The sequence below is a fragment of the Balaenoptera ricei genome, chromosome X (genome assembly GCF_028023285.1).
Source record: "Balaenoptera ricei isolate mBalRic1 chromosome X, mBalRic1.hap2, whole genome shotgun sequence".
Taxonomy (NCBI): Eukaryota; Metazoa; Chordata; class Mammalia; order Artiodactyla; family Balaenopteridae; genus Balaenoptera; species Balaenoptera ricei.
In genome coordinates this window covers 98,265,186-98,292,276 of record NC_082660.1, presented here as the reverse complement: position 1 = coordinate 98,292,276, position 27,091 = coordinate 98,265,186, and the positions used below count along the sequence as shown (strand labels likewise).

The 27,091-nt window shown below is 36.3% G+C and overlaps 1 protein-coding gene across 2 annotated transcripts in view; it reads right to left on the bottom strand.

Annotated features, from left to right (window-relative positions):
- Nucleotides 1-1,875: 1,875 nt before the first annotated feature.
- COL4A5 (collagen type IV alpha 5 chain) overlaps nucleotides 1,876-27,091 on the bottom strand; it is a 236,940-nt gene continuing 211,724 nt past the window's right edge. The window contains exons 41-51 of one of the 2 annotated variants that reach the window (XM_059911681.1): nucleotides 26,052-26,237; nucleotides 17,422-17,555; nucleotides 14,872-14,944; nucleotides 14,664-14,735; nucleotides 13,715-13,843; nucleotides 12,792-12,890; nucleotides 11,074-11,286; nucleotides 6,521-6,698; nucleotides 4,514-4,628; nucleotides 3,994-4,166; nucleotides 1,876-3,153 (exon numbers count right to left, since the gene is read on the bottom strand). In XM_059911681.1, the coding sequence (XP_059767664.1) occupies nucleotides 3,072-3,153; nucleotides 3,994-4,166; nucleotides 4,514-4,628; nucleotides 6,521-6,698; nucleotides 11,074-11,286; nucleotides 12,792-12,890; nucleotides 13,715-13,843; nucleotides 14,664-14,735; nucleotides 14,872-14,944; nucleotides 17,422-17,555; nucleotides 26,052-26,237 (1,454 nt within the window). In that variant the 3' untranslated portion in view covers nucleotides 1,876-3,071. Of the gene's footprint in view, nucleotides 3,154-3,993; nucleotides 4,167-4,513; nucleotides 4,629-6,520; nucleotides 6,699-11,073; nucleotides 11,287-12,791; nucleotides 12,891-13,714; nucleotides 13,844-14,663; nucleotides 14,736-14,871; nucleotides 14,945-17,421; nucleotides 17,556-24,300; nucleotides 24,334-26,051; nucleotides 26,238-27,091 lie in introns of those variants that run through there. The other variant, XM_059911682.1, reaches the window with a different exon arrangement.

Below are 27,091 nucleotides of genomic sequence, written 5' to 3'. Positions count from 1 at the left end.
ACTGCTGTAAAATGGAAATGACATATGATTTAAAAATATTATTCAATTTATTTTGGAGCTGCCTATGGATGAAGGTGTTTTTATAGTCCAGTCCGAGAACAGAGCTTCTCTGCTAAAGAAGCCAATTGAAATCCTGGCCAAACAAAAGTGGCTGCATAGGGGAGTAGGGATATTTGCTTCTGTGTTGAGAGGCACAGGAATTACTACCAGAGCCAACTCTTAATCAGGCTCTTAAGAAAATCTTTGACAGCAAAGCTGTCCCTTATCTTGGATGCAGATATTGGGTAACTGGGCCACCTTTTTTTTTTTTTTTTTTTTGGGCCACCTCTTAAAATACTTGCTATTGATCTTTATGAGGATGAAAGAATACATGAAGCTAAAACAAGGAATCTCATCAACACTGAGCTCAACAAATATATGCTGACATTTATTTTTTTCCCATGTTGATTTATTTTTATAGGCGATAGTGCCCTCTTGTGATTAACATATGAATAAACTTCTGATGGCTTGGCATGACCAGTGAGATTTCAATTAAACATGCCAATTGAGGCAAAGAACCTCACTGGCACCATAAGAAATAGAAAGTGTTTTTCAAATTTGCCCAGGTGAGAAAAGACATTGTATAATCACAAGGTGTCCAGTAAAAACACTTTTGGAAGTGTTGGAGACGATGAGTGTGATAGCAATGTGGCATATGCACACACACACACACACACACACACATACACACACACACATATATCTCATTTGGTTGGTACCTGTAATAACTATTTGTATCTGATTAAGCAGAACAGTTCATTCATTGCCTGCCTACGCGGGAAAACCATTAACTGTATTTGACTGCAAAACTCACTATAGGTAACTACTAGAGCAGTTACATCAGAATAATCTTTGAATATTCAGTGGCAAGGGTGAGTCAACAACATTAAGATCCTGGAATGGACTGGGTTCATGTACTTTAAACAACAAAGCGGGGCTGGGGATAGTTAGGGGATTTAAGAAACACAAAGACCAGCTGCACATGCAACTATTAAAATATAAAATATTAGGAGGTTCTTTCTGAGCCAAGGTTTTCAACCAGCTAAACATGAGAGGGAAAGCTACAAACAGCAAAACCTCTGGAATCAGTGTTTGCAGCTGTAACTCAAGGAGCAACCTTCAGGTGTACAGCATATAGAAAAATGTATGGGATGTAATATGGCATTTTCACTTACAATTACCCATTAGTGTTTTCATGCGCGTAGCTCATGGAAAAATAAAGCTAGAATTTGCATTTGGCTAGCTTTGAAATCAACAGTATTATGAGCAATCAGCACTATGATCTACCATTATTTAGAACCTAAATTTTACCACTATAGACTCTAAGCTTTAGTTTTTACGTGGGTTCATATTAGGGTCTAAAATTCTCAAAATCATTTGGTTGTTTCATATCTTAGCTATAATACACATTTTATTATAGAGGCAAGTCCTCAACGATTTTAGAGAGCTACATGAGTTCATTCTTAATCATTAGGAATATTAACGCACTAATCTGCTTTAAACATTATTAATGAATTCTTCCCAAAATAGAAAGTAGTTCTGCTTCCTTTCTCAGCCATCAACACAATGTTGTTAATAAATTTATTACCTCAAAAATACTTTCCAAGGAGTTGTTTTCTTCATTGGAAAAAGTACATTACTATGTCTCCTATCAGGTATCAGAGTGATCAAAGTCTGCAGAAACTCCTTTTGCTTTAGAACTGCTCTAAATGATTCTCTGAGAAGGCAGACTACCTGTTGATGTGCAGATGTGTAGTCTATCTGTAAATGAGCAGATTTTTACACATAGGCTGAAGAGATACACAACAAACCATCCTTACAACATATGATATCTTTAATTAAATTGATATTGGTGAGTTAAAAAACATTAAGTGAGAAGATGACAGCTAGGGAAATAAGGTATTCTTATGACTATTTATAATAAAATGTTTAAAATAAAAAAAGTAAGAAACATCAATTGGCCTTGTAATTGAAGAGAGAAGACTAAGTATTGTCTTCCCAGTTCTTGCACAAGCACAGCCCACAGGAGAATAATTCTTACATAAAAAGCACAGGGAAAAGAATTGTCAATTTTTTAAATATATTTTTGTTTCTCAAAATTATTTGGGAGAACTTTGCCCAGTCAGGGATGAGCAAAAACAAGATGTAAGAAACATCAAAGCTGGGGGCATCTAGTGTTAAGAGTGTCTTGGAGAATACAGCAAAAGAGAAATTACTTCATTAAATATTATAATTTGGTATGTATCATGTACATTTAAAATTCTGATTAAAGTGACTAAAAATGACCTATTTTTTTTAAAAAAGTCAAATAAGAACTTAGGGGATAAAATTCAAGTTATATTCACTCTCAGTAATAACTTGATGCGAGAATATAAATTCTCTCACTTTGATAAACATGGATATAAAATCTTGCTGTTTGTATTCTAGGTTTTCCTAAGTTTTCTGTAAAGAGTGATTCATGTCAGGTCACATCTAAATGACTCAACATTTTGAGCTAAAAGGCTGTTTACACAATATACACATTCTTTACTTACAGAGCAAAATAAGCTTAACACTTTTATATTAAAAAACTGGGATACAGTAGGATTAGTAGCACCATGAAAAATAATTCTTCCCCCAAACTGCAGTCTTTTATTTTACTCAGTGTGATTCTTCTCTTAATTGAATTTTTAACGTGCCATTTTAGTTACTGGGCAAAATATATAATCTTCATCTTATAATCCTTGGAGAAAGTCATTCTGGACCCAAAAAGTAAATTCATTTCCTTATTTTGTTCGTAGAAAAATAATAGAGACCTTGCTCTGGCACATCGCTGAGGTACATTTGCATCTTCATGATTACTAGTCAGCATGTTCTCCTGGTCATATATAGTAGCACCATTGGTGGCAGCAGTGGTAAAGTTGGGAAGAGTGAGACATTGCATCCTGGGAAATTTATATATATATATCTATATATCTATATCTATATATAGATATATAGATATATATATATGTATATCACATTTAAAAACACACAAGGAATTCTTCAAAATGTTATGTCCTCTTCATGCACACTTGACATCGACTAATACGTGTCCTCAAGTCCCCTGCTTTCAGCGTTTCTGACTGAGGTTTGCTGGGAAATAAGAAACAAGATTATCAGATTAGCCTTTTCTGGTATTTGGTTCAAATTCATATGTAAACATTCTCGTTGTGTTTCAGTAGCTCTTCTGGTGACTTACTGGTTAACTTTTGAGCAATGCAATCTAACGCAATGACTGCTATAGCCTAAGAGTCATTAGTGGTCATAGGTATTTTTGTGACTCTCCTCCCTGCCGCCATTACCCTTGTCTATTTGTCTCTCCCTCTCTTTCTCTTATACATTTTTTTAATAGTCCTAGAACGAGAGGGATCTGGGCAATTGAGGATGAATAAATGATAATACATAACACACAACAATTACATAAAGATAATACATAAGAAAAATATTAATGATAACAAAAGAAGCAACATATAAAAATAAATTGAAATTGAAAAAAAAATCCAATAGGATAAAGTATCCTGAGGTACATGTATCATATGTGGTCTTACTCATTCAAACACTTGGATGAGAGCCTTGAAAACATCCTGGGAAAGGAGACTACTGGACTGGGGAAGGCAACACAGATTATTGCTTCAATTTCTGGGGTGGCTTCAGTTGCTCACTTGTTAGTGAGCAGGTCACATAACCTTTCCTTGCTCTGTTTTGCTTCTGAAGAATTATTACCAAGCCATCTCAAACTACGTATACCTATTATTAGCCAAGTCTGCTTTTCTGACCTGAGTCTGGTATATGAGGAGAACAAGCAAGAATAAACGACATGGTCCTTTAAATTCCTAACATTTGTTGGGTATAAACCATCCATGAACTGCCTCTCTGTTCGCTAGCACCTCTGAAGGAAGCTTAGGACCTAAACTAAAGCCATAAGCACCTTACCTGAACATGTCTGACACATCTACAGTTGCCAGCCAAAAGCTGTAGGAGTTGGCATAATAGTTGCAGGTCCCCCGCCCATGACACTCAATGAAGGGAGCTGAACGAAACTCTTCCAAGCAGGAACCAGGGGAGGCCAGGGCTTGACCTGAGCCCTCTGCCCCTGCACTTGTGTGCTAGAAAAGACAAGGGAAAATGTGCCACAATACCCATGTGCCATGATACCCTAGTGAATATCCAAAGATATATGCTGAGCTGGGCCAAAAATTCAAAGCCAGTGAAGGAACTAGAGCCAGAGGTAACAGAACAGTATCCACACCAAAGGTATCCAACAAAAGAAACAGGCAGATTATGAAAATATGTTCCAGCAAATGTATGAGAGGGAACACAGTGCTTGGATAGAAGCTATATGAGGTTCAAGCTTCTTACTACATAAATGATAGGGATTCCTCATATTAGAAAGAAATGTAGATATGATGGACAGTCAGCTTTGATGACAAAGACAAGGAAGAGTGTTTCATACCATCATGAAGGAATAACCAATCCAGAGAGAATCCCATCCCTGAGGACAGCGGGGAATCTGGATGGTCTGACTGTGAACTGCAATCACCACGGCCGGAGCTTCACATACTGCACATCTGGTAAGGGAAAGGCAGAAGGAACACAATCTACAGAGTAAGCATATGGGAAATAGCAGTCCCTCTTCTTTGGAAGGCTTCCTGGTATAAAAGCCCATTAAGGTGTCTTCAGTGCTCAGAAAAAGAGGAGAAAAATGCACTTTGAGAATTGCTTTTGCATAAGCCCAGTCTCCCAATATACATAATAAAGTTATAAATGAAAAGTGTAAGCTTTTTAAAAAAGAAACTACAGAACCACTGCTATAGCATTTTCATTTTCTATTCTGCCCTAAATTTGTACCCATACTTGCTATAATCAATGTCATAATTACTGTAAGAGTTTGGCTTAGTGTACTGCACATACTACTTGCTGTCAAAGTGCCCAACTGGAGGGGAGACATTTAGTAATGCTAAAACTGTGGTAAGAACAATGTCTAGTAAACTTAAAAAGACAAGAAACAGACACTTTCTTAATCCCCACCCATTATTTTTGGCCCAAAGGATATTTATTAACCATTTGGCCATATCTGTAGAAGTACAACATATCCAGAATGCTGGGCAAGTACCCAGGCACTTGGAGATGTGGCTTAAATCTATAAAATCAAGTAAAATACAGCTGAGTCTACCAAATCTTTAGTAAAGAGCATAAGGGTACCTTTTGAAATATGACTAAACCAATTTGGTAAAGTTTATCTACAAAATAGGGAATGCCTTTAGGGGATCTTTTATTCCCAAGGGTTGGGACTGACAAAAAAAATCACACACACAAAAATGAATTCTCAAAGGATTAGGGCAAATATATTGAAAAGGGCACCATGAATTTGCTATTAAGAGAGGATGAACGAGGTTTAACCTTTATGTTCAATGTCAAAGAAACTAGAGTTTCCAATGATTCATCCTTTATGGTTACTAGACTCCTAGGTCAATTGGGTCATGATCAGAATGAAAATGGCAACATCTAACATGCCTAGGAGGTTGAGTTAAACTAGGGTTCTAATGTAGCAACACTCTAGGAAATCTCTATTAATGGTACCACCCTCCTCTTAGTTACTCATGCGCCAAGTCTCAGCTACCACTTTCTCCTTCCCATAGCTAATCATGCCAAATCTTATTTATTCTATTAATGTGATACATGTACCCTACTGAGAGTTCCAATCCACTCTTACCAGGACTACAGCGATATTCTCAACCTAACTGGTCTCTCTACCTCTGGACTATCCCCTTTGAAATCCATGTTATACATTGATGTTTCTGTAATCCTCCCTGAAATGTAGCTCAAAAACTCCAGATGTCCCCATTACATACCAAATAAATTCCAAACTAAAACCTAACATTGAAAGTCTTCTACAGTCCGGGTCCAAGCTAACTTTCCAATCTCTTCTCCCTCTGCAACTTTTAGAAACTACATTCTAGACATATCAATCTACAACCCATTCCAATGTTCTCTACCTAGTATGCCTTTCTCCCTTATAAACGCCTGTGTCTCAAGTCCTCTGCATCCTTCAAGGGCTAAGCAGTTCAAAACATATTTCTTCCATATAGTCATCTCAGATGTCTCTAGCTGGAATTAAATATCCCTTTCCCAATGCTTTCACAACACTTTACTGGATCTATTGCAGCACTTAGCCCAAGCCTGATATATATTAATTTACATATATTTGCCTAGTGACTAGACTGTGAGTTTTTTTTTTGTATTTAACACTAGTCTATCATGGGTCCTGGTCAAAAGTACATTCCCGATAAATATGGATCAAACTACATACTGCACTGAGTATTATAAAGGCACCTCTATTCTACCTAACCTGAGATGAATATGATCAGATTATTAGCTTTGGACTCATTTCTAACTAGCTAAACTAACTAGCTAAACTAACTGGAGATTGATAAAAATCAAAGGTATACCAGTGTCTCACCGACTAATGAATGGCTGGATGCTCTGGCCCTTCAGGGGCTCCATGCTCATTGGCATGGGCTCTGGGGTGGAGAGCCAGTAAGAATAGTCATTTCTTGAAGCAAAGTTGCAAACATTATTGATGTTGCAGAACATGAAAGGCATGGTACTGAAGCGACGAAGGCAGCTGCCGGCCGTTCCTGGGAAGAAATGGGGAGAAAAAGAAAAAAATGTCATGATGATTAGTTTCTTCTAACATACTAACAACCTTTCAAAGAGAAACTTTCCCCCATCTCTTAGATGATAAATACACTTTAATTCTTCAGTTATAAGATGCACATTTACTCATATTTTTACATCTCTAAAATCAGGATAGATCTTACAACTTATGTAGACATTTATTGTGGTAGCTTATTATATACTCCCCAACACTGTTTTTAAACTGGTGAGGCATCTTATAAACAATGGTGTCTTACGGAGAATATTGGGTAATTTATTGTAGACGAGTGAAAGGCACACACTGATTCCCTATAATATCATATCAGTATTTCCTCTCCAGGCTGTCCTCTCTTCTTCCAAGACATCCCCAGTATATGTCTTATGTGGGTTCACAATCTCTTTAAGCCTAGGGAAAACTGTAGTGTTGACTAATATGCACAGCAATCATGGACAGGTTTGCAGGTAAATAATACAAAGGAAAAAAGTAAATAAGGGAGAAAGGAAGAACGTAAGGGAAACAAAAAGGAAAGGAACTAGAGTCTTTAAATTTCTGAGCTGGTAGGGGCAATAGAGGTTATCTCTACCAGCGATTAGGCCCTTCTTTTCTCATTTACTCACAAAAGAATGATGAAGAATGATGTACCCCACTCACACGTTTTTAAGTTGACATCTCAAATTTTTCATCAGAATTTTAAATTGATACTGTGCCAGTTATTAAGTTATTGGTTACTGTCTCTTGGCTTCAAACCCACCCTTCTATACTTTGTAATACCGGAGCCTGGAATTTTGCAAACCACATTTCAACATTGCCAGCTGTCATCTGTAGTGTTTTGTGAATACTTATATTTAAAAACAAACTTTGACATCACTCTTTTAAATGTATCCAATGTAAGTATTTGAAACCTAACAATAAACCTTTTGAAAAGTGCATAAACTCATCTTTAATAACTGGAAATTATACAGTGCTCCTTTTGCATTTGGAAATTATATTTCCATTCCACTTCTCTCACACAGTTTTATCCTAATGTATTTTTTTTATTTTTGAAAGTCTTTTACTGATTATCCAATCATAGTTTTCTGAAACAAAAATTTAAAGTAACTTTTAAAAACTTCCTGTGACCCTAAACCTTTACATGTTAAATATTTTATTTTGAATGGTCATCATCATAATAATTACTAATTCACATTGATCAAAAAGATAGTTTATTATAAATTTTGATAATTACTAAACATTAAAAGAAAACTTTTATTGGAAATGCATTTCCTAATGAGATGGATTAGAAGTGAATTATAGAGCCTGAGTTGATGGAGACTTTAACAAAGCCATTACTTTGAATTGTTTCTCTGAATTTGCCCCCTAGAGGTTTTCATGTTTCAAGGCAATATGCCATAGTATGAGTCTTTTATAAAGTGGGAGGTGAGTGGTAGTGAAAGGGGATGTGGGAAACAAGATTATCCAAAGCACATACACAGGCAGTTCGACTTTAGGAGAAAGTACATATGAAAATTAAGGATTTGTAAACTAAGTCCTTTAAAATTATACATTGGAAATTCCTCATGTATCCAAAGGGGTATGCTTATCTCAGGCTGAAGGTGACTGATAAAAGACCAATAATTCTTAAAACTGGTAGACTGTCAGGATCACTGGGAATTTTTACATGATAGGTTTGGGATGGGCCCAGGAATCTTTTCAAAAGTTCCCCAGGTTGAAAATCATTGATTTATTGTAATTTATGCTTTTTTCAGAAAAAAATGGCTCAGAGAGGTGAATGAGTTCAAAGTCACGTGAGAGCAAATAACAAAACTGACATAACTGAAAAACGAATGGGTTTAGAATTGGTAGGTGTTACAAATGAAACTATCTTCAAAATAGAAACAGACTCACAGACATAGAGAACAGACTTGTGGTTGCCAAGGGGTAGGGGGTTTGGGGAGGGTTGGACTGGGAGTCTGGAGTTAGTAGATGCAAACTGTTACGTATAGAATGGATAAGCAACAAGGTCCTACTGTATATAGCACAGGGAACTATATTCGGTATCCTGAGATAAACCATAATGGAAAAGAATATAAAAAAGAATGCATATATATGTATAACTGAATCACTTTGCTGTACAGCAGAAATTAACACAACATTGTAAATCAACTATACTTCAGTAAAAAAAAAAAGAACTGGTAGGTGTTGGAGTCAATTCTTATCTCCATCACTTTCTGAGTGTGTGGTTTTGAATAAGTCAGTTAACCGCTTAGCCAGTTTGTTTGTGTGTGTGTGTGTGGGTGTGTATAGTGGAAAAATACTTGTCCTATATCATTCTTGATCATAGTTGCGAAAATCAAATTGGATAATGAATATGAAAGTACATTTTAATTATAAAGTAATTTAAAAATAAAACTAACATTACTAATCAGGGACAGAGATGGAAATATCCCTGGTCTCAGAAAGAAAAGGAAGATGTGCATAAAAGGAAGGCCCATAATGATGAGAACATGGGCGTTTGGTTGTATTTATGCTGTAGGCTACCCATGATGATGCAGAATTCTGGTTACAGTTTCTAAACATGCAAAGAGACTGTGATCTCATGAACTCTCCATGCCTCTATTAAAACTATAGACTAATGGTTCCTAGTATGCTTTTATTCTCCCAGACAGAACAGTTTTAGTATTCAGTGTGTTTCCTCCACTCTCTTTTTTATACACCATAATCCTTTCACTAATCCAGCAGAGACTATGTATTTACTTAATCAGGTGATTGTTTCCTTAACATCAAACCTATAACTATTCTTTGCTTAGCCATCAAGATATCTCCAGGTTGATCCTTGAGTGAGCTCTAGCATAGACCCTGCAATCCAGTATCACACTTGGGATCTTGGGCCCTATCATGGCCTTCCTATGTCTGAGGCATAAGCTGTACCTGAGTCAGGGCCAGTTTATAGCCTCTATGTCTGAATACATACTATGATGGCTCTCGTTTGACCAAATACACACATTTTGAAAAGTTATAGTGATATACAGGGTAAGAGATCCCATTTTTTCTTTGCATTACATTTGTGAATTTCATGATGTTCAAAAACTTCTAATGCTTTCTATTCACTTGATAGGTTAGGGATTTGAAGTTTATAAGCTTGATTACGGGTATAAGCTAAACTCTGACAGTAAAGAGAGAATGGACTAAAAGGAGAAAAAGTTTATGGGAGAAAAACTAGAGAAAATTATCTAAAAGATAAGAGTATTTTCACAATGAAGATTTGTCGATTCTAAAATTAGAAAAAGATGCTACATAAAGAAAGCAAAAGAGAGAAGGAAAAGTAGCAGAGGGAAGATGAAAAGGAGAAAAAGAGAAGTAGAAGAGAAAGAAGAAAGTTGTTGGGCAAACTCCTACTTTATTAGGCTCTTTAAAATGACCTGTGACTACTGGCTTCCATGTAGGTAGATGTTCCTGGCAGGTGTGGCCATGTGCCCTGGAACAGAGTGAGCACAGCAGACCCCCGGAGATCTCTGTTGCTGTAGAACTGTTTTCACAGAATAGCCCAGGTAAAGAGACTTCAGAAGGCCTCTTACTATGGAGACCCCAGAAACTGGAGACCTAGACTATCTTCTTAAATGTCTTTATGGAGGCAAAAGGGATAGTGATTTCTAAAATAGGCAGCCCCAGGTCAAACAATGGGGCCTCAAAATGAAAAGTCAGAATTCCAGAAAAAGAAATGTTAGGGATTTGGAAGAGGTCTTGAAAGTCATTCAGTCCAGCCTCATCCCATCAACAAAACTGCCCACCCTAGCATAGAGAAGATGCATGAGAACACATTAAATGAAGTGGATCCTATATGGAAATATGGTGCTTTGTATAGCTTTAAACCACTCTGATAACACTTTATAAAGCTAAGGCGTTTATTCATGAACTAGCAAAATTAAGCAATGACCTTACTTTCTTTGATCTAGAAACCAAGATTCTCTTCAGCACTTATCTTTAACTTGATAAAGACCAGTGTCAGAAAAGAGGAAACTATCTCCCATGAGTTATGAAAACTGCCCACTTAAGCAGCTGCTATACTATAGAGAGCCCAGAGAATCTGTTTCCTCAATAACTAAGCTAACAAAAGTACATATGGCCCTTTCCAAATGCCTTGCTTTAGGCCAAGAATTGTACCTCACACTAGCTAATTAATGCTTTTAGTTTAAAGTTAAATATTATTTATTTAAAACTTATAGTGAATATATTCAGCTGCCCTTGACATGATCTTCAGTTTGGAAGCCCCAAAAGAATATAGAGAGACACTTTGGCCAAGGCTACTCTAGAACCCAATAAGATTTTCAAAACAAAAACAAAATGCATAGTAAGAAATAAGATGCTGATTATCTCACCCAAGTCTTGACCATGAGCTCTTTTATTTCCTTGTACATACAGGAGAGAAAAGCCTTCATAAACCTGGATAGTTCCCTGTGGGCATTGTGGTGCATCTGTTGTCTGGCTGTGACGTGTGATGAGAAATCCATGGGCAACAGGGGAGGTTCCAGGGGGACCTGGGGGACCTTGCAATCCATCTGGCCCGGGGGGACCATCCAAACCACGGATACCTATTTCCAAAGAATCATCAGTACACAAATTAAGTAAGTTCTGATTCACTGTTATGGCTATCGACACAACATTGTGATCTTGTTTGATTAGTAAATATTTATAGAATGTCTACAAAGGCATTGTCAGACATCATGGATTTGGAGATAAATAAAATACAGTCTCTGCCCTCAAAGAGATTTAAATGTATTCTTTTTCTTCTGAAATTGGCTGATGACATTAGGCACTAAATAAATACTGAGTGAATGGAACATTAGACGGGAAAAAGTGATGCTTATTTGGGGGGTTTGTGTTATCTAGTCTCTTGCTGTACTAAAGGAGTGCAAACCCCATGACGAAATTTCAGCCTGCTGTTTTGTTCATCAACGAGAAAGGAAGGGTGTAGCTGCCATCAACCTGCCAGCTTCAGTGCTGATAAACATTTTCCTTTGAATCTGTCTGGGGAATTATTCTCACGCATACCTTTTTGTTTAGAGAATAGGCAGGGTGCTCTAAGGAAACTTTTCAAGATGTCTAATTTCAATCTACCACTGGTTCCCATTCTCCATTTGGCCACTCGACTTGAGCTGATTTAAAAAATTTCTCTATTTACAGGCCTTTGGCCACCGTGTGTATAGATTTTCATTTGGGGGAATTTCACAGCAATGCCCATATATGTGATGAAGATGGCACTAACTTGCTTCTTCCCTAGAAATACAGTTAATGAAACAGGAGGGTGTTGGTTCTAGGAGCAACATAGTTATCACCAATCTGCCTTGTTGCCGCTGCTAGTTTTTACCAATACAAACCTTTATGTTTATATTATTTAGAGTTATATTTATATTACGTAAAGTTGTTAAAACATATTGAGGGACTTCCCTGGTGGCGCAGTGGTTAAGAATCCGCCTGCCAATGCAGGGGACACGGGTTCGAGCCCTGGTCCGGGAAGATCCCACATGCCGTGGAGCAACTAAGCCCGTGCACCACAACTACTGAGCCTGTGCTCTAGAGCCCGCGAGCCACAATGACTGAGCCCGCGTGCCACAACTACTGAGTCCACGTGCCACAACTCCTGAAGCCCACGCGCCTAGAGCCCGGGCTCCGCAACAAGAGAAGCCACCGCAATGAGAAGACCACACACCACAACGAAGAGTAGCCCCCGCTCGCCGCAACTAGAGAAAGCCCACGCGTAGCAACGAAGACCCAACGCAGCCAAAAATAAATAAATAAAATAAATAAATTTATTCAAAAAATATTGAAAATTATCAGAACAGTTAAGTACAGTGAGTACCTGGAAAATCCTCATTTTCAGGAAAAGCTGGGTTTTCCAGTGCTCTAAACACATAAATAAAAACCACCTTTCTATGCTTCTCTTATACTGGCACATCTGTGTCATCCCATTTTTCCCAAGCAGTAGACTCCCCACCTAGCTATGCTCTCTCAAGAGGAGGCTCTCACAGCTTCAATCGGAGGCCGTATGTCCAGAGGTCCCCCAGACTTAAAAACTAGTAGCAGCAGCACGTCTCACCTGGCTGGCCTGGTAAACCTGGGTCTCCTTTGTGCCCTCCTGCACCATCAAAGCCAGGGAGTCCATTGCGTCCAGGATCTCCTGGAGGGCCAATTGGACCTACAGGAAAATGAAGTAGGGTTTTCAAATGTGGGTAGAATAAATCCACATCCAGATAGATTTGGGACACTTAGGTCCTCGAGTGTCACTGAATTCATAATCTGGTTTCGTCTTTAATTCAGATAAACGAAGGAACAGCTCAAGCCCAGGACAAAAGAAGCAGACAAGGATTTAGCTTTAATTTTAAACAATTCATTTGCCTCTGTGGAGATTTCCATAATACGGCAGTTGTGTTCTCCTTGCCTTCAGAACAAGATAGAGTGCAAGGCCAACTTTTATTATATATCTCACCATAGGCAAGGCTGTTACTGCCTGGTACACTTTATTTATGAAAAGACTGCTATTAAGCCACCTGATAAAACAGAAAGACTGAAGTTAGTTTCTAGCTTTCTTTTTAATCAAAGTTGGCTGCAAGCATAGAGTTAAGTGGCCAACTAGATAGGATTTAGTTTAAAAATCAGGAGGCCTCACAGTGGGGAACTGATAGCCCACCAAATCAGCCTTCTATCCTTCTTGTGGTTGGGATAGAGAAAGCACCATATCTTAAATGCATATGAATTTCATTACAGAGATTTTAACAACATTAACCTAATCATTCAAGTTAGGATAGCCAGAGGAGTTGAAAGAAATTGGACTGGGCCTAAAAGAAATTAGGGCATGAGAAGTGAACATTTTCAAGAAAAAAAGGAAATGGAACCTGGTGGTCTGGTATTCTACTAGTTGCTGAGACTCCTATTGTCAGAGACAAACTCTAACAAGTGAAAGAAGAATGAGGGAAATGTTTTCAAATACATAAGGCTTAAAAAGATGATCTACAAAGGTACCTGGTAAACCTTGAGGTCCTGGTAGTCCTGGTAGACCTTTTAATCCAGGCTGGCCTGGATCCCCTGGTGGACCAGCATCTCCTTTGATTACAATACTTTGTCCTGAAGGACCAGGTAATCCAGGGGGACCTAAGAGGCAAAGCACGTAAAGTTGAAGGTAGGGAAGAGAAAGGTCGGAAAGAATGGATGCCAAAGTAACCTCAGATCAGAATAAGAATTGGTTTGAGAGAAACAAGTTACATGTATTGGAATTTGCTATGTCCAACAGAAATCTGTTTGGGAAAATTATCATTATCTCACCCAAAAGCCTGAAAAAATAAATAATTTTCTTAGGGTCCATGGACAAATTAGGCATATTGTCTCAATTTTCAAGCCTTGAATCATGACTCGGTTACAAGAAAGTCTAATCCACTGCAAATCTGTGAACACTGGTGTCAAGGTTAGACAATTCTACTTGCTGTCGAGTCCATTCTGATTGTGACATCATTTGCAGTTCTTGTTTGTTGTGCTTGTCAAGGGACCCACTGAACTAACTAGTAAAGGAATTTAGTAGATGCTCTGTTTCACAGTTTACAGGAAACCTCTTTAAGTCTCTCAGCAAAAAGAACTCTTTTCATATTAAAAATATACAAACATACTTATGTGACTTGCTCTTGTGATCTATTCAAGTGAATACGGGAAAGTTAGTATAAAGGTCAATAAAAATCTCATTGAAGCATTCTTGTTGGTCCTGCATCTACCTTAAACTTAAAAGGTCTGCTCCTGATATTACTTTATTGAAATAGAGAGCTTGAGAAGATTAGTTAATAGAGGGAGAGTCCTGCCTATTTCCCCTCAGTTGTTGGGGACTGAGACTCTGAAAGTTTTGGTTGAAAGGCAGAATGCAAACTTTCAAATTCTTCAATGAGTTTAAGTATCAGGTATAACTAGCTCCAGAAATAACTCTTACCTGGGGGGCCAATAAGTCCTGGATCCCCCTCAGGGCCGGTTGAACCAGGTTCTCCACTGGGTCCTTTCATGCCTGCAAAGAAGGTACACACAATTGCACAGCAAAGCAACAGGGCCACAGCCTTTACCCAGCCAAATCAGAAAATGGGTGTCTTCTCCCAAAGGAGTTTAATGTAAAGGGGGAAACTTCCAAACACCCCTTCAAATACCTGGAAATCCTGGAACACCAGGGAGACCAGGATCTCCTTTCATTCCATTGAGACCTGGCCGGCCAGGATTACCCTGAGTAAATAAAATCATTAATTTTAGAAAAAAGTTGGGGGGAGGGAAGTAAGTGAGGGCATAGGTGGTGATTTGTAGCACTGGCTCTAGAGTCAGACTCCCAGGATTCAAAACCCAATTCACCTCTTATTAGCTTGTGTGACCTTGAGTTGATTGTTTAACCTCTTTGATGCATCATTTTCTCACCTCTAACATACAGAAAATAATAGTATCTACTCCATGAAGTTGTTGTGAGGATTACATGAGATCATTCATATTAAGTACTTAGAAAACTGATTGGCATATGATGTATACTTAATAAATTTAGTTATTATTTTATTATCGTTAACAAAGGCACTTCTTTTTTAGTGTAGCCCTGATGTGCTAAGTGTGTGAATTAGAGTCTAAGAAATGATAAAGTCTGAAAGACTAAGCAAAAAAATATAGTGGGCTTATTAATTAATTGGGTTTGAGGACCAGGAAAACTATGGGAAGAAGAAGAGTTGAAAATAACTCTAGAATGGATCTAAAGGGAAAATAAGTGTGGAACGATGAAGCTCTTATTAGCAGTAATGAAAAAGAGGCAAGGCTGGAACACCTTATGCCCAAACGTAAGAAAGAACTTTAAAACGGGGAGGCATGTCAGAAAGTCACAGGATCCAGCTTGAAGGGGTTCCCAAATCTACGACAGGTTGAGCATCAAAATAAGTAATGATAGAATAAAAATTACGAATCATTGAAGAGAATGAGAATTTGTGAGTCCATAATGATAACAAATAGACAGTAAATAGCAGAGAAGGGAGGCTCTTGCTTACAGTAGGGCTGAGTGGTATATGTGGAGGTAGTTGCCACTATCACAGTATTGAACAGTTGAGGCAAAAATCATAAATAGATATTATATCTAGGGAGAAATTTTGATGTGGAATAGAATATATATTTGCAGTATCTTAATGTGTCTTCCTGTAGTTTTGCTTATTAGTTACAAGGGGAAGAATAGTAACCATGCAGTGGAGAAACGAGGTAACAACTTGATGGGAAGATCAAAATTAAGATAACTAGTGAAGGGCAGATGAACATCATGGGTCTCCGTATCTGAGAACACACCACTCATGGAGTACTCCATCTGGGGATGCATAACCTGAATCTAATTATGAAGAAAGAGCAGACAAAAGAAGAAACATTCTTTTTTTTTTTTTTTTTTTTTTTTAATGGGAGCGGGCTACATTTCTTCAAAAATGTCAAGGTTATGAAAGAAAGAAATAGGTTTAGAAACTGTTTCAGATTGAGGGAGAATAAAGAGATATAACAGTTAAATGCAATGCATGGTTTGGTCTGGATCCTATTTTGGAGGAGGAAAAATGCTATAAAGGCTATTACTAAGTCAATTGATACAATTAGAACATGTGGGCAGAAATAAAAATGTTACATCGATGCTCAATTTCCTGAAGTTGAGAACTGTACTATGGTGATATAAAAGAATATATTTAATTTTAGGAAATATTACACACTGAAGTACTTAGTGATAAAGGGACATGATAGATACAACTTATTCTCAAATATTTCAGAAAAAAATACATAATTATACACACACACGCATACACACACAACATACATACAGAGAGCAAATGGGGTAAGACATTAACAATTGGTTCATCTGGGTAAATGCGGGTTTTCACCATTCTTGCAATTTTCCTGTAAGTTTAACATTATTTCCAAACAAAAATTAGAAAGGTGCAAATGTAAGAACTTGCATGAAAGAAAATGAATAGAACTCGACAATACCAGATTTATAAAATGTTGGTATCAGACAGTAGTCTTGAATCAGGCATAGTGACATGTGAACTGGAAGGACATGGGAAATGAATGAGGTAGGAAGTGAGTAGAGAATGAATAAAGAGCAGATTAAAATTTTAAGTCTAGATGTCTAGAAGAATAGTGATAACAGGAAAAAATGGTTAGTTGTTGGAAAGCTTTAAGGACAATTTCTTTAGATATTTTTTTTCTGCAATAAAGCAGCCATCAGAGTTAAAAGACTGAGCCCAGACTCTGTTGGCTGCAAAATCTAACAACAATCCTCCTGAATGAAGGAAGGAAGCTTTGAGGATCCATAAAGAAGTATGTGACTTTCTGGGTCGCTCAAACCAAGGTGGAAAACACATGAACACAGACGTGGGGATATGCTATTATTCTCTTTTTACAGGTAAAGACAGAAACGCAAAGTGTCTGTCTGCCTTCCTCATAGACACAAAGTAGAAGTGTACAGAGGAGCTGAAATCTGACCCTAACTCCACCTAATTTCAAAGTCTAAAATATCCCCACACTCACCATGATTACTTCTCTATGGAAGGACTACTCCTCCACATGCAATGCTCTCATATATATATAGCTTAGTCAAGAGCTTTGACCAGTAAATGCTAATTAAAATAATGCAATTTGGAATTCTCATTTGGAATGCAAGCACCCACACCCCTTTCTCATCAAATACTCCCATTTCCTACCTGGAGTCCTGGTGGTCCTTGATCTCCTTTCAAACCAGACAAACCAGGTTGCCCAGGTTGGCCTGGGTTTCCTCTCTCTCCTTTAATGCCCCCAATTCCAGGGAGACCCCGGGGACCTTCTGGACCTGGTAGACCTTGATAATGCACAACAAATAATCACATTTCAGTATAACATAAGAATAGCATAAAAGTCAGGCTTTTAAATTATCCAAATACTATTAGTCATCTAAATACTATTAGTTTGCAGAATAAAATCCAGACTACATTAAATATATAGATCCACGCTGACTCTCTAATGTAAACTGGGCTGGGTTCTTTTTGTTATTAACACTGGTTTGCAGACTCTTTTAGTTTGTATTTTATTATATTTTTAATCCAATAAGCTCATATCTAAAGGAAGGACTTTGGACATTATAATAAAGATTGCTTCTGTAACCCCTAACTAAGTGTTTAAGTGAACCAAAGGAGACACCATAGGGCACTCTTCTCAAATTGGAAATGCATCAGAATACCCAGGAGGGCTTGTTAAAATAGATTCCTGGGTCTAACCCCAGAGTTCTGAATTTTGTTAGGCTGGAGAGGGGCCCAAGAATTTGCATTCTAACAAATGCCCTGCAGATAAACTAGTGTCCTGTAGCTAAAGTTGCTGGTTCATGACCACACTTTGTAGCGCAATCAGGGATTCAAACCATTTGTCTTATTGTGATTAAAATAAAATTGCTTTACCTGGAAGTAGTTACTTTTATTCAGCTTGTATTACTATGTAATTAAGATAGTTATTTAAGCAAGCTAATTGTTTAATTTCATTTTAGTGATATGCTTAATACATGGGAATATTTTAGTGTCAGAAAGTTATTGATTCAATATAGTACTTTTGAATTTATTTTAAAAATGTTTTTGCATTATTTACATTTTAAATATTTCTGAAGAAAAATAAAGGATTTGGCATATAACTTCTGAATAAATAAAGTAATTTAAAAGGGGATTTGGTAAGCTCTTCCCTTATACTGTGTTTTAAACTTTTCTTTCTAAATAAAGATACTAGGTCCATTAAGCAACCAAGAAGATCTTATAAATGGCCACATTTTTTCTCACTAGGTGGGAAATAGCTGTTACTTGCCTGCAGAGCGCTAAGCCTTAAGAAAATAATTACGAAGCCCCAAATAATGAACAGCAACTAGTGAGCACTTATACCTTCTCTCCTCCAGTAATCTTAGTTTTTCATTGGTTTCAACAAAAAAGGAAAATATGTAGGGATTATTTTTGAAGGAAATAACATAGGCATATGAATTTAGAATACTGAGTTCATGCTTACAATATGCACAAAAGGTCACATTTTTGATCCTATCCTTTCCAATACTCTTATGACCCAGAATCCATGGCTACAGGCTAACAAGGCAGCATGGTATAGGGATTACGAATGCCGGACTCTGGAGCTAGAATGCTGGGTTGGAATCCCAGCTCCATTAATCATTAGCTGTTTGACCTCAGTAAGTTTATTAACCATCTTAGCCTCAATTTCCTCTTCTTTAAAATGGAAATAAGAATAGTACCTACCTTATCAGGTTGTTCCAAGAAATAAATAAGATAATATATGTAAACACAGTGCCTGGCACATAGTAAGAATTATATAAGAAGTTTTAAACAATTATTATTATTACTAGTATTATCTTCATTATTAGTAAAACTGAAGGTAAGAACATATCTTTAAAATATAAACCTGTTTTTAATCTTTCGGCTATATCTATGTGATTTCATAATATAACAGTGTTCTATCTGTCACATGAGAAAGAGGAAGCAGGTTCACAACAGTACAACAATCATTTTATCTTTAAACAGTTTTAATCATATAGTCACCCTAGCCCAGCAATCAGATAGACACACTCAGAAATTCCCTTCCCAATCATAAAGAAAGGGTTGGGGTACTTTGAACTTAAACAAATTAAAAACAACTTCTGAGTTCAAACCCCTTGATAGGGTTTTCTAAGAAAAATTGTTAGTCTCATCCATATGTGTAATTTGGACAGGAAATCAGGTAGCAAATCAGGTTATTAAGAGAAAAGTAAACTATCTGTGAATCAGCCTAACAATAACTAGGGTAAGATTAAGAGGAAGAAAAAAAGAAACATTTTACACCCCGGCTTCCCCAGTTTGAAAAGTAAACAGAACATTGTTATCATTTGGAAACAAAGTAGGCATATTTTGGGCATTGCTCTGTTTGCAAATAAAAGGAGATTTGGGGAAATTTACATGTTATTAACTCAGACCTCTTGTTCTAGAGTCTCTCAAAGTTAAATTACTGATTTGCTAATGATACAAGATTTATGTTTAACAATACTCAATAGTTAGCCTCTTCCATTACTGAAAGTAGCCATGAAAACACAGATCTGATCAATCTCAAGCAACAAAAATTCAAGAAAATAAAATCAATATAAAGAGGTTACAAATGGGCCAGATGCCTGCCTAAATATCTTAATTCAGTCTTAAAGATAAAAATAAGTGTATTTCCACTTAAAATTCAACATGTTTCTATGTATGAATTACCTATTATAAATAATTGAAACCACAAAGACCTAATGTCATTTCAAACTTGATTATAAACAAGTCACATTACCTTCACCAAAATGTTAAATACCAGAGCAGGTAGTATTTGAGGATAACAGCACTCTTCAATGACTTCTGAATTATAGCAAAAAAAGTGCATTTCTCTTGTCACACATACAAAGCATTTAAAAAAAAAAAAAAAAAAAGAATTGACCAGTGAAGAGTCTAACCTTGAAAACCTGGGAAGATCAGAGTTCACCAAAGCCCAAAGATCGATGTTAGCAGTATCAGACATCACACAGTACAAAATAAGATTATGAGTTAGAAGTGGTTCACATTATAGCACAAGTTAAACAATAATCCTCTTTGCCAGCATTTCTTATACCTACAGTGTAATCAGTATGCAAACAGAACCCTACAGGAGTATAGAGAGCCAAATATTTTAAAACAGAGCTTATTCTAGAAAATAAGCTGCCAATTTTCATTAATGCAAAAAATGCAAAACTCTACTGAAGACATGTTAACACTGCTACAGTGGCTTTCCAAAAGTTAGCACCTTCAAAACATTAAAGTTGGAAAGGTAGTACCACTTCACTGATAGCCTTCTATTCCTCTGGGTAAAACTTTTGGGTAAAAGTTTATCTTGGCCTCTGCCATTCTTTAGTAAAAACATGAGGTGCAAATTTATTGGTGTGTGCAGGCTGCTCCAAGGAGCTACAGTTAAATTTAAAGGCCGTATTAGGCAAATATACAAAGATCATAGGTGACCAAATAGAGAAATTAAAACACGAGTACACAATGGCCATTACCAACTGTACTTCTGTTTGTCTTCTTTGAAAATCATTCCATGAAGCCAGATTGTGATTTTTTAAAATAATCCATCAAGAGGCGTTCTTCTGTGCATTATTACTTGTAATAAGTTACTCAAAGACAAAAAGCCAATATATGTTTGCTCACTATTGAACTCGGATTTTCCAAAGATATGAAGACCATCAGTGAAGGGGCACTTCAAAATATTTTGGCATGCAATATCCCACCCCAAACCACAGAAAATATCACATTTACTTTATATTATTCAATGCACATATTAAAATAGGCTATTAACTATTAAAAGAAGGATCATTAAACAAAAAGATAAAAAGCCTACAAACAGGACAACCCTTGGTTAATGTTAATTGACTATAAACACAATTTCCTTTTCTTACAAGTCCTGCTATGATTTATAAGCACTGAGGTTAGCAGAGAGAATAAATTGTGCTAGAGCACTGAATCCTAGGAATCAGAAGACCTAGGATCTATTCTTGGCTCTACTACTTATATCTATGGGATTCTGGGTAATTCAATCTCTCTGAGCTTGTTTTCTCACCCACATAATGGGAATAGTGTTGTCTGCCCTAACCTCCTTCAGAGTTGTTTTAAAGATCAAATTCATTTTTAAAAACGTTGACCTGATATCTGCCATGTGCAAGATGCTACAGGGAACGCAAAGATTAGCTAGACCCAAACTCTGCCTTCAAGGAGCTTATAATGAAAGTATGTTACATGATATAAATGGTAGCATGTCATATAAGTATAAAACATTGCTATTACTACCTAGTAATAAAACTTTTAAAGCATTTGACAATTTGAAATTCAGGAGGCCAAAAGTCAGCTTCTGTTTGTTTAAATGGTTTCTAAATCACATACAGCAAACTGACTCAAGACAACCCTTTGAGCAGAGTCTGGCAACACAATTAGCTAGATAAATTAGAATTCCTACCAAAGATAATTCAGAGTTTGAGTAAAGACATTTTATATATGTGTTTGATATAGAAGGAACAAAACAAGAGCTCTTAGAAAAATGTGTCATTGAACTATATGATATTTCAGTTTGAGTAAGTAACAAGGAAAACATCAGATCATATCATAGCAAAACTTCTAAGACTTTAATTTCTAAAAGGTAACATTTTAATGAGTTATATGCCAAGTCAATTTTGTACATGAGGCTCTCAATCCATTATTTCTCAAATGATCTAACAAAGTTTAACTGAAAAACAAAATAAAACAAAAATCTCAAGTCTTGTATATACGTGGTAATAACTAAAGATAAGCTGATGAATTGATTGGTAAATTTTAAATCCAGTTTCCACTTAAGGTTGTAGTCTTCAACTGTTGCAAAGAAGAGAACACGGCAGATACCAGGTTCCAATAACTATGTAATTTAGAGTACATCTGGTAAATAAGTTGTCAAATCGGTTTTAAAGTAATGTGGCTACTTTCCTTTTTCTTCTTTGAATATATTCTAGTGTCTCAGAAGAAAACAATAATCTAGCTGACAGTAAAGTCTGGAAGTGATCAAGGCAGCAGACTTCTATGTAAGTCAGATAGGGCAGGACTCAAAATTACTTCAAGGAATACCCTAGTCTTCTCTTTATCTTGGCAATAGTTAAATAGCATGTGTTTGTCTTAATCTTTTTGATGACATCCATTTAGGAAAAGCACAAGAAGCAGTTAGTAGGGGTTGATGGAGCTTTTAAGTTAACAGAAAACAAGAAAGTGAAGGCAAGGCCCAGTCTGCTATCTATAAGAGTCTCCTAAAATGGCAGAAGCAGCTTTGCTCCAACACTTATCATATTTATAACTAGAATAAGAGGCCAGATCATAAGCATCAAGCTATATAACTACCTTTGTGGAAAGATGATACGTGTTACTAGTAGAACAGACACTTAACGGAGTACTGGAGAGCCCCAAGTCAGACTCCCAGCTATGCCAGTAACTAATAATATGACCTTGAGCAAGCTTATTAACCTCTTTGGGCCTTAGTTTTCTCATCTGTGACTAAACTTTAGACAGGTTCCTCTGAGCCCTCTTCTCAACTAGGCCTCACCCCTTGGGCCCTGGCCTTGGTCTGTTGAGTCCAGTTTTAGCAAGAATCCTGCTAAGTCAGTTTAGGGAGAGCCTCCCCACCCTTGATATCTGATCAAGTTCCTCATTCCTTATCCTGATGTCTAAGTCCTTGGACTGCCTTTAGCGAGAACTCTAAAAAGCCAGTTTAGCAAGAATCTGCTTACCCTTGATGTCTCCTTTTAGTAATTTTTCATCCACTGACTCCTTCACTCTGCTAGTGGACTATAAATCTCCATTTGACTTTGTTGTACTCAGAGCTGAGCTCAGTCTCTCTCTCCTATTGCAATAGTCTCTCCCCTAATGCAATAGTCTTGAATAAAATCTGTCTTGCTATCATCAAGTGTCTCATGAATACCTCTTTGACAAATGTAAAAATTAGGTCCTTCTAGATCGATAATCTATGGTTATATGAAATAATGGGTTTGTGGGGGAGTAATAAACCAGGGAATCGATTCACACAGAGATAGATGGCTTCCTAAAAAGAATCTTGAAAAATTATGAACTTTAAAATCATAAGAAGAGAAAATTTCCTGCCATTTCCAATAGCCAGAACTCAGGATTATACTTCTTCCCATTTTAGTTCCTCCTTAGAAATTTGAAAAGGGCTATTTATCTTGAAAAATAATAAACACACTCAGATATTTGTGGTTCTTTTTACTCCTGATTAGGTGAACATCTTTTAATATGAATCAGCAGTTTTCTAATGGGCAGCTCTTGGTAACTGTTCTTGGGTGTGTACTTTTTATATGTATAGGATGAAAATAAGATTAAGAGGTTTCTAATCTGTGCTGGTTGCACTGACTTTTTTTTTACTCTGTGCCTATTAGTCCATTTACATAGCAGTAGAATTTAGAACTTTGTGACAAACCAAAATGTGGAGATGGGGTGGTTTGAAAAATTACAAGAGGTATGGCTCATCAAGAATTGCATATTTGCAGGATCTGATAATACATAGTATTGTTTAAAAAGAGTGTCTTTTTGAAGAATAGTTCAATTTCATTTACATTAACAGATACGAGGCAAAAATAGGAAATATACTCTAAAGGTAAACGTAAAATAGTATACAATATACTTTTGAGTACTAAAATTTTTCAACTAAAAATGACACAAATATATGAATTTTAAAATGATAAATCAGTTTTCCTAATTAGGTAATTTTTAGTTATTCCAGTAGACAGAAAAACTGGACTCTGCAAGTTCCTGACAACTTTCAGAGATAGATCAACACGTAAGAATTGAATTGGCATATATGCTCTTAAAATATATTCAAACACTTGAAAATATTAGGTACAGGTGTATATACACCTATATACACACATATACATACACTATATATGTGTATATAAATAATATACACACATATACATACACTATATATGTGTATATAAATAATATACACATACATATATATATAAAAATCTAAGAAAAGTTTCATACTTCATGCAGATACTACTTTGGAGTTAAGGAGCTAACCTGTAGGACCTGGATAGGGATCAAAGTTCACCAAGGCCCAATGTCATCATTAACAAAAAGGAAAAATATCAAAATTGTTAGAAATATCAAGAAACTAAAGCATTACACTAACTTCTTTCAAGTTAAACTTTAATTCAATAAAAGAATACTCTGCAAGCTCATATTCATGCATCTGTATATAAACCAAATTATCACCACTTCACATCAACACTAAAATAAAAACAGCACATGTGACATATTATGAAAGACCAAAAATCATTTTTATAATAATTACTACTATGAGTGCAGACAACAACAATCAATTCTAAAAGCAATTGGGTTTAAAATTCCACTTTAATTTGTAGTTTATGAACAAATCGAGAAGTCACAAATACTCATCAGATGTGTGTTCTTCTTCTGACTACTTTTGTTATTATTTCTTTTAGAAACAGTAATTTTTAAAGAACCTTTTTGACTGATGTCTTTATGTTGACATACTTCAGAGTAATGTTCAGCATTGAGCTCTATTACTGGTAAGAATAAACAGCCACAGTGCTGATTAAAATACAAAAAAGGATAATAGTTTGGTTTATTTGAATTATTGCATGCATAACCAAGCAAGATATTTGTGTCAATTCTTTACATTACATGCAAGAGAATTAACATGGCTGAGGAGATTTTCACTGCTTTTCTTCAGTAGTAAACCAAAGTAAAACTTTAAATAACACTCTCTATAAACAGTCAAATCAGATCAGATAAAATCTAGTTTTGAAAATGATCTTCTGAACAAAGTATGTAATCCATTTAATTCATGTTTTAGGAGCACATCGTATTAAAACTGACTGCAATCACTTCAGAGTTTATGGAAATTTTCACTTCTAAATACATTTTAAAAATGGGTCAGAGACCTTCAAAGGATAAAAAGGTAATTGCTTTTTTTTTTAATCTTACATTTCTCTTATTTTTAAAAAATCAATGAGGGCCAAGTTTTCAATAATTAGAAATATAAAAATTGAATATCAAGTCTCAAGAATGTATTAATAATCTATCTCCAGTGATTGAGCTCAGCGACATTAATTCAGGATGAAAATGAGCGGTTCCAAACTTACTAAAATGAAATGACACAGCACAAACACAAAGTGAAAAGTGAACATTGGATGCAAAACTGAGACTACTAGAGCAGTTAACACAAGACAAATGAGGTATAGACATGAAGCTGGTATGAAGAGATCACTATTCAATTTAATCATGCTGTGATGTTGAAGATAAATTTGATTGCCTAGCTCCTAGAGAAGATAAAATTTCTTTATTGTGCTTGGTGACATTTGCTGATCATGTGACAGAACCATAGCAACACTTTTGGTATGGACCACAAGCATCTATTGGGTGATCACTAAAATGATTTCTGTGATGACATGCTGAGAAGCTCACATTAAAAATGCAGATGACATTTTGCTGCCAGGTTATCAGTATAGCTTTATGTTTAATAAAAAGACTAATAAATCCACTATTTCCTTTTTTCCTCCAAGTTGGCATGTTTTAGTTCAACTTTAAATGATGAAACGCATTACTGAAAAGAATTATTAGATGCCATGGAAATGGATTGAGCTATGAATAAAACAAGCTATTTCTTTTTAAGAAGTTCTTTGGATTATAGATTCTAAAGTCCTAAAGACTGAATAACCTACCAGCAAAATGAAATAAATGGACTAATAAATAGACCATTCCCCTACCACTCATGTACATACCTGGTCTCCCAGGAGGACCTTGGGGCCCAGGGTTGCCTTTAGGGCCTTCCAGAGCTGGACCTGGAGAACCAGGAGGGCCTGGGGGACCCTGCAGACCAGGGAAACCATGAAAGCCTGGTTCACCCTTTGGACCTGGAAGGCCAGGGTTTCCTGGAATGCCAGGTAATCCTCCATCACCCTTTTGACCTATGAAAGTGAAGTCATGTTAGAGAACACATTAAATGATACTGAATATCAGGCTTGCCTGTAAGACTAAAGCTGCTCTCACTTACTAGAACAAGTAATGGAATTTACTGAGGTCATTTCTACCTCCTACCAAATCCCCAGCCCATCCAGAAAACCCATACTGTTACTTCTATGTATAGAAATATAGAAACAATAATAACTTGCATCCTAAAAGATATCCTTTGTATTAGGACATAGAGCAATGATCACATGACCAGTAGTTATGAGAAAAAAGGAGAAAAAAATAGAAAAGTATAAAATATCTGCAACAACAGGTTAGAGATAGCTGGAGGAAATTCCTAACACAAATGTTCTGAGACTAATTCTTGAGACCATTGGAAGATATGGATCTTCAACGGTTGCTGTGTGTCCGTGAAGACCACTCTATCCAAGATTTAGAAACACAATCTAGATAAACTCTTTTCAACACCTTTTCTACACCACCGACATGCCTGAGAGCAATAAAACAGTCGCACATTAGAGTAATAATTTTTATGTTGGATTCATGAAAAAAATACAGGAATTTCTAAGAGATCTATGTGTGGTTTGAAAAAAGTCTCCATAGAATAGCCAATGGTCATTTCAGAACATAAACATACATATCTGTACACACATTCAGTCATTTAATTGACTACTTGGTGCTTACAATAATAGTAAGAACAAATGAGGGAAGGTAGATGTGTGTGCACACCTACCCATCCAAAATGCAAGATGTAAATTAAGATGGAGTTTTCAATAGACATTTTTATTATGGTACATATTTCTACAGTTTTCTTATATTACCTTGGTTTTGGTTTCCATGGGGAGAAAAAAGT